General features: G+C 31.6%; 1 protein-coding gene across 1 annotated transcript in view; it reads right to left on the minus strand.

The window, feature by feature from the left end:
• Window positions 1-3,736: 3,736 nt before the first annotated feature.
• The window catches only part of LOC106474440 (dihydropyrimidinase-related protein 2-like), a 14,117-nt gene continuing 9,956 nt past the window's right edge, over window positions 3,737-7,897 (minus strand). The window contains exons 4-5 of the mRNA XM_013935132.2: window positions 7,054-7,237; window positions 3,737-4,589 (exon numbers count right to left, since the gene is read on the minus strand). Coding sequence (XP_013790586.2) covers window positions 4,504-4,589; window positions 7,054-7,237 — 270 coding nt within the window. The 3' untranslated portion in view covers window positions 3,737-4,503. The remainder of the gene's footprint in view (window positions 4,590-7,053; window positions 7,238-7,897) is intronic.

Genomic DNA, 7,897 nt, shown 5'->3' on the forward strand with positions numbered 1-7,897 from the left:
CACACCAGTCACGTGACCTCGATGACGCAACAATATTAAATTAAGTAATCGTTCTATTTTCAAGAGACTGCAAGTTGGTTTTACACTTGGATTTGGAAAGTTTACAATTTACGTTGAATGATCGATTGTAAATATCAATGGTTAATTTTGGAAAAAGATTAGACTTATTTACGTCAACAGTTCAAGTAGCACCTAACTCTTAGAATAGATGAACATTTACACAAAGAGTAGAATAAAAAATTATTATGGTGAAATATTTATCCACATATTTTGAAAATTATATTTATCATTAATGTTTGCATCCTGGCTTGTCATTGTGATAACGATTTTATTTGTATTAAGCACAAAGCTGGATAATTGGTTATCATTGCTGTTCCTACTACAGAGACCGAACTCCAAATTTTAGCATTATGAGCCCTTAATCTTAATCTGAGTGCATTTAGGATATACGCAAATGATGGGTATTTCATCATTAAAGGTAAAGATGAGTGCTAGAGTAGTAATAATAGCTATGGCTCCCTTCCCTCTACACTATGCATGGAGCCTTGTCGCAGCACACCTGTTGTTGTGCTGATCAAGTTATAGCATGCATGCCCCAAATTGAATCCCGACACAAACACCTTAACCATCAGGTTAACCGGATAAGCTTAAAAAGTTATTTCAGTTCATAATATATAAAAAGGTCCTAATATGTTTAAAAAGTTAAAACCTACAAAATTGTTGTCGCAAGTCCAAGAACTATGCTAAATTTTATATTAAATTTGGTTTAAGTGCTGCTCTTTTTTTTTAAGCTGTGGCTCATAGAATGGCTCCTGAGATTTTTATCAAGATCTGAGTACAGCAGTGGCTATTGATGATTCCCTCTTGTCACCACATATGAGGATACATCTTTGTACTGTATTTGTGTATAAAAGTGCTATAATAAGTGACACATTTTGTATATGAGTCTTCAAAATCAACATATAGCTTTTTATTTAACATTAAGCTGCTTTTCTTAATTTGTATTTCAGTGAGTTTTATATGTCAGTGCACCAGCCTTGTTAAAACTCTTCATCACAACTAGAAATGCTAAAGAGTTAACAGTTACGCATGGTAATTTTCCAGAACATATTCCTTATTCTTAAATGTAGATATGTTATTTTTTATTATCGAAGTAAGCTTGATTTATTCCGTAATTGTATGTTCTAAGTTTAATATTCACGATGTTTTCCCTATTTCATCTAGAATATTTTTGGTACCCCTTAAAAATTGATTCTGCTGAGTATATTTTTTTGTCTACTAAAACGAAAATCAGAGGTTTTAGGTTTGGAAATTGTAGTATAAAATAGTAAAATACCCGGAAATTTATTTGATGTGAAAATATATACTTTGAAATGAATATAAAAAAAAAACCCATCACAAATGTTTATTGATAAACTGTAAGGAATTAGCTACTTTTTTCTGATTTTCAATTACCTTTATTTGAAGTTTACGTTTCTATACTTGTCTAATATCTCTGATGTTTGTTAGTACTTAATTTCTTGAAACAATTCTAAACCTTTCATTTGAGTTATAAATTCCTTTTAATTTAAACTTTTTTTTTTAAAGTAAGCATCTACTCAAAGCCTAAATAGCTCAAGTTGTACTTATAATTTTCTTTGCAATATTGTTTTTCCTTCTGTAAAGTGTTTGTTAACTAAGAAATTTGAAAAAATCTTGTAATATGAATGTTCACATTTTTTAACAAAACCTAAACTCGTCTATCTAGCTGAACTGATGAGAGCCCGTGATACAGCCCGAAGCTGCAGAACTAACTTGATCCTAGCTAGTGTCATCCAATACAGAGGTTGAGGGCATTACAGTAAAATGACTTAGGATCCTCATCATGTTGTTGTAATTCATGTCTTGTCGTACTCCATCTGATGAACGTGCATGTTACCAACAGACCTGTAGTGTAGTTTCCAATGGAAATGCTCCATCGTAAATCAGTCGTATAAAATCCACACCCTCTTCCCTGTTGTTTCCCGTAAACCATCTAGTGTAGGATGGTTTTTGCAGTGCCTGTTTTAACAGTCCAAATTCACAGAAATCAATCCATAGGTGCCCCACCAGGCAATTTAACTGGTATCTCTTTGTATGGAATGTCATGAATACACTTTTCTTGCTTCAGATATGCAATGATTGAACATGTGTGATGCAGGAAGCGATTGTGTACTCGGATATCCTTCTTGACTATGTTGCATGGTGTTGCCTACAGCAAGTGGATGACCGTTTGTTCTCACCCATTGCATGATGCTCCACTTTTCTTACCATTCAGCTGTAATTTGGGAAGTTTCTTTGAATCTTTTTCTCGAGTTACTTAATTCAATTACGTCTGGTATGAAGTAACAAAACTGTTTTAAAAAAAATCCGAGATCTAAGTTACTCTGAGAGAATCCTTTGTGTTCAATTAACATGTCATCTTATGGATAAAGCCGGTATAATCATCAATGTATTGTAGAAGTTAAAGAAGACTAAGTTTGACTTTAAATGCCAGTTCAAGATCATCATTGATTTCGAAAGTTTTAGTTGGATTAACTGTTACGTTGAAATTCCACTTCTCATTCTTTATTATCTGACAAAGTTGTATTAATTTCTGTTGCATAATTTTAAATAAATGATTGAAGCTCGTATTGTGAAAAACACTGTAAGTATTCAAAGTTATCTAACTGGTGTACAGCTATATAGTAAACAACACGGATTAGGCTTAAACTGTCGAGGGGACTATAGGTTTGAACTTTTCAGGTTGAGCTTTTAGAATATTATCATTAACAAAGATTCTAAAGTTTGCTACTTTGAAATATCTTGAGAACAACAACAACAGGAACAAATATATATATATATAGAGAGAGAGAGAGAGTACAATGTTCAAACTTTAAGTTTGTCGAATAACCTAAACTGTAACAATTTTTGTAATAAATAGTATATAGAATATCAATTCTCTAAGACAAGCTGAACCTGCATTTTCTGAAACCTACATCTTTCTTTAGCATGGATATTGGTTTGAATCCCACCTGTTTTAAGAATTTTTTTTCGTCTGATGATCAGTTGAGTTAATAGTTTTAGGCATAACACTACAAAAGTTTAGGAGTTTTAATTTAAAGACTACTATGATTTAAACAAATATATTCATAAGTTTAGCTACACCTGTAGAATGGCATTGTGTACACGTCATTTTGTACTAAATCTTTTCCATGTGAGCAATCAGAACAAACATTACGTTTGTAGACATCAAATACAAGTTTTTGTTCTGTCTAACGTTAAGATGTTTGAGACACATTTGTTTCTACCCATTTTCACTCGAGTCTTAAGATTATGAGATGATTTCATAGTTGCTGAGGTTGATGTGCTCTGTTTACTAATGAACTTATTAAAATATTTATTACAGGCTCCTTTGTACATTTATTATAAAGTAAGAATATAAAATGGACTTGAGTTTGTTTTTTTTTCCATAAAGTTGACATTAAGCATGGAAAAAATTTATCAGAATAAAATACAACTGATGACTATCTAACATAATAAAATACTTTCAAATGTATTTCATGTAAACACTTTTTTTTTGGTGTATAAATTGATGTTTGAATTTTGTAAAATGTTATACAAATAACTTCAAAACAATGTCTGATGTTTCTGCTTTAAAAGGGTTAATCTGAAAATTAATTTTCTTTCACCAATATATATATATAAACAAATTCTCAAAATATATATTAACTAAACATAATTTAATAATTTGTCTTTATTTTCACAAAACACATTGATTTACACTTTCTGTTAAGGACTAGTAACTCCTTACAAAAAAGCTTTTACAAAATTTTCAGTCTGGCATAGCGTGGCAAAAAATTGGCAGTATTATTGTTAAATAGAAATACTTCTACATTTAAAAAGTTATTTATATATATAATTAATATAAACTAAATACACAGACTTTTTTTTTTTTTCATCAATGTCACAATTACCTCTCAAAGAACCTGGAAAGTCTACACAGTGAAAAGCATGGGAGTGATCTCACTGTTATTCCTGAAAGGCTTCTTTCCCAAAAAATCTCTTTATCAATGACTGAAAGTTTAATCAATTAGTCATTGTTTTCTGTGCAACCCCACCTGGTGTCACACTTTATTATTTCATGATACTTATCCAGTCACTTGCATTAGACAGTGAAACAGTATTATATAAGCATTTTGGCAACATGCAATAAAGATATGTCTGCATTAGATATCTTTAAAACTGTTTAATTTATTTCATTCCTCTGTTGTATCCTGACAACTTAGATGCTAAATTTTGCACTTTTTATCAAACAGTTTTTCACAATTATCAATCATTAAATATAATTCAACAACATTTTATTCCCTTTAGTGATATCTATCAGTTATTCAATGTAGACATATCTTTGTTTCGAAGTGCACTTAAATTACAAGCACAAAAACTCATCTGCTTGAGGAGAATAACTGGAAAGTTGAGATTAGAACTGCATTTAAGACACTGAATTTACCATAACCCGGTGGAACGTCCACCAGGAGGATTCTGGATTCTAATATGAGAGCGAGGGCTCTTGCTGTCATCAATCTGTGCTCCTGAAATACCCAAAAAAAAATGTCTTTCATGTAAATAGAACAAAGGTCACCAACCATAACATAGTAAAACATGCTGTACATTTAAGACATTACAGCTGCAAAGGAAAATCCCAGAGCAAGTAAAGAAAATGATGTAATTCTACACCCAATGATGCAATTTACAGTTTTTTTCTCATTGTATGGAGGGTTAATCTTGCATAAAAGAACAATTTGCATAGCTAATGAAGTGGTGTCACTGCCATTAGCAACACGTTTTGTACATTATATGGTTTGTAACAAATTTCCAACCATTTGACAGTGCAATGCTGCAAAGTCAAACTTACGTCTAGAGGCAAATGTCACAGCTCTTTCTGAGGTAAGATATTCTTAGGAAAATAGCAAAGAGATGTAATGCCAATTGCAGTCTACTTTAAAAGATGACTATTGATAACTTAATGAAGAGCAGTGGTAAGGGAAGATCACTACGTACATACAAGGATGTAAAAAAACCAGCATTCTGTTACAAGTAGGACTTCTGTTATCATTGTTAAAATTAACTGAGTGGTCATTCAGAAAGTGTTCTAACTCGGAAAGTGGCTGCCACCAAGTTACCTGTATATCAACTGTATGCAAGATCATTAGATAACTCACAAAAATCCTACCCTTGTAAAAAGCATGAAACAGGAGAGCATAAGCACTCCTTAGACAAACTGCAAAAAACTATACAAAAGAGATGGAATTTTTTGGAACAATGAATAAGACCTCAACTGTGACAAGAAACTGAGGACTTGCTACCAACCACGAGGTGATAAAATCTTCCCAATACAGTAGAGAAAAAGAAAATTTCTGCGTGAGTTTAGGGTTGATTCCTCTATGCATATAATGAGAAGTTTAAACTTTACAAAGTGAATAGTAAAGCAAAGATAAACTATAGTTAGTACCAACTGAATATACTGACCACAAGTATGCAAGATTAAGGTCCAGTATTGTAAAGCCAAGAAGGTACAGATAGATCATGATAAACAATCAACTCGTATGTCTTACGTCAATAGCAGTGTTATCATGATTTAAAAAAAAGTGAACTCATTGTTCATGCCTTCCTTTCTTTAATATATCTGTGTCATCACCTGAACCTGCATCTATTTTTATCAAGGTATTTCGTTTCTCTAAATGAAGTCTAGGAAGTCAATATCTATTTACAGTACAGTCTATGGAAAGTCTATCAAGTATTTAATAAATAATTAAAATAAAAATTTCATATTTACACAATTTTAAAAACTTTATTGAAGTCGTCAACTTTGAAAATAAACTCTGTCTACAGGAGTCTCCTGCAAGATACAATTTGTTTTTCCCAGGTCATGTGATATTACATTGTATTGTTATTTACATAATTCGCTGGTCAACATTTATTTTACAACACCAAATATCAATGATTTAATTTGATGTCCTTCAGCTCTGTTTAATACTTTTGTTTTTTTTATATTTTATTATTTCAAGTGATTCTCTTACATTTAAAGCTGTAATATTATGAGTAAATAATGAGTAATAATTATAATAATAGTAAATAATAACTATTATGAGTAGAAGAATGCGAAGGTGATAAAATAAAGAAATTAGATTCATAGAGAAAAATCATCTTTAAAAAACTATAGTAGTAATTTATTTACTTGATGACGTTACAAGCAGCCATTCTTTTTCAAGCCAGAAACAAGCCTGTCCATTAATGACAATTGCAGGAACGTTTTGAAATGAAACAACACACAAAACAGAACGTTCCTGCAATTGTCTTTAACCGACAGGCTTGTTTCTGGCTTGAAAAAGAACGTTTGCTTGAAATGTCAGCAATTAAATAAATTACTATCATAGTTTTTAAAGGTGATTTTTCTCTAAAAGTTTAATTTCTTTTCTTTTTTTTTTGGTAATATTATGAGTTTAACAAAAATTTTAGTTTTTTTTCCCCATAAAATTTTGTGTTGTGTTGTTTTTACGTGTTCTGCTATAGCCGAGTTTTCTATTTTATTATTTCTTACGTAACCATTATTTACGTATATCAAGTAGCTTGTTATAATGGAAACTGTGATGTGACTAATAATGTGTAATCATGGCCATCAGACCGAACATGACCAATGACGGAGCAAGGTAATAGTTTTATATACACTGTAGTTAGATTTTAATTTTTGTTGATCTTAACATTTTCCAGTAGAACCCCCCCTAAACATATTCCATCCAAGTATGGTTCTAGAAATGTTGGATGGACTGGCAACTGGTACATCAACTTTTGAATATATCATACCAAAATACAAACATGTGTTTAATATATAGAAAACTGCATTGCTTCCATTTTATCTTATCATCAAGAATTTTCTTCGTAATGTTTTTCTGTCTGAAAATTAACAGGGAATAAAAGGTCAAGAATACAGTGAATGCATTAACTCTCAGTTTATGTACAATGTGTGAAGCAACTATGCCATACAAGTCTCTGTACCTGAAATACTGAAAGTTGAATCCTGAAGATTGCGAGCTCCGCTACTAGTTGGAGGACGAGTATGGAATTCAGCCTGTTGACCAAGGCCAGCATCTTTCCCAAACTCCCGTCCAGGACCATCCATTACTATATTATTAACCGGACCTTCATAGGGTTCTCGTTCCACCTTTTTTGGTTGTCTGGCCTAAACAAAAAAATAAACATAAACAAACAGGCAAAGTGTAATAAAAATACAGACCCTGTGCGATAGACAACTCAACAATAATATATATGGGATCAATGAATGTAAAAGAGCTTACACATTTATTTTAACTCAACAAACATCTCATCTTCACAGATGAAAATGAGGCTCAGTAGAAAATACGTGCACTAAAATGAAATTGTTTTATACAAAAAACGCTCTGCTTAGTAATAAACTCAACATTCAACTTCTCATGCATTTGAAGTGTGTAAGTTTGTTAACATACTTTTTCAGAAGATTTTATTTTCCAGGACAACTTGCATCATTTTCACGGAGTAATCAGTCGAGTAGCGAGGGTTATAACATTTACTGTTTATATATCAGTGAACTTATATTATTAAACAGAAAGAACAAAACAAAACAGATACTGTTTCAATGTCTCCGAACAACTTGGTAGAGAATGACAAATGCAGGGATGATTATTATTTTTCATTTTCAACGAAAAATTACACGGTGTGGTATATGTACGTATGTTTATTCTTTCACTACTTTTAATTTTTCATCTAATTGATCTTTTAACTCAATGAGTTTCTTTTCGTTTTCTTTAGCAGTGTGCCTAAGACTGTTGGATTTGGTAATGTTTGTTTGTTTGTTTTGAATTTC

Source organism: Limulus polyphemus, unplaced genomic scaffold (genome assembly GCF_000517525.1).
Source record: "Limulus polyphemus unplaced genomic scaffold, Limulus_polyphemus-2.1.2 Scaffold7226, whole genome shotgun sequence".
In the NCBI taxonomy this organism is placed as follows: Eukaryota; Metazoa; Arthropoda; class Merostomata; order Xiphosura; family Limulidae; genus Limulus; species Limulus polyphemus.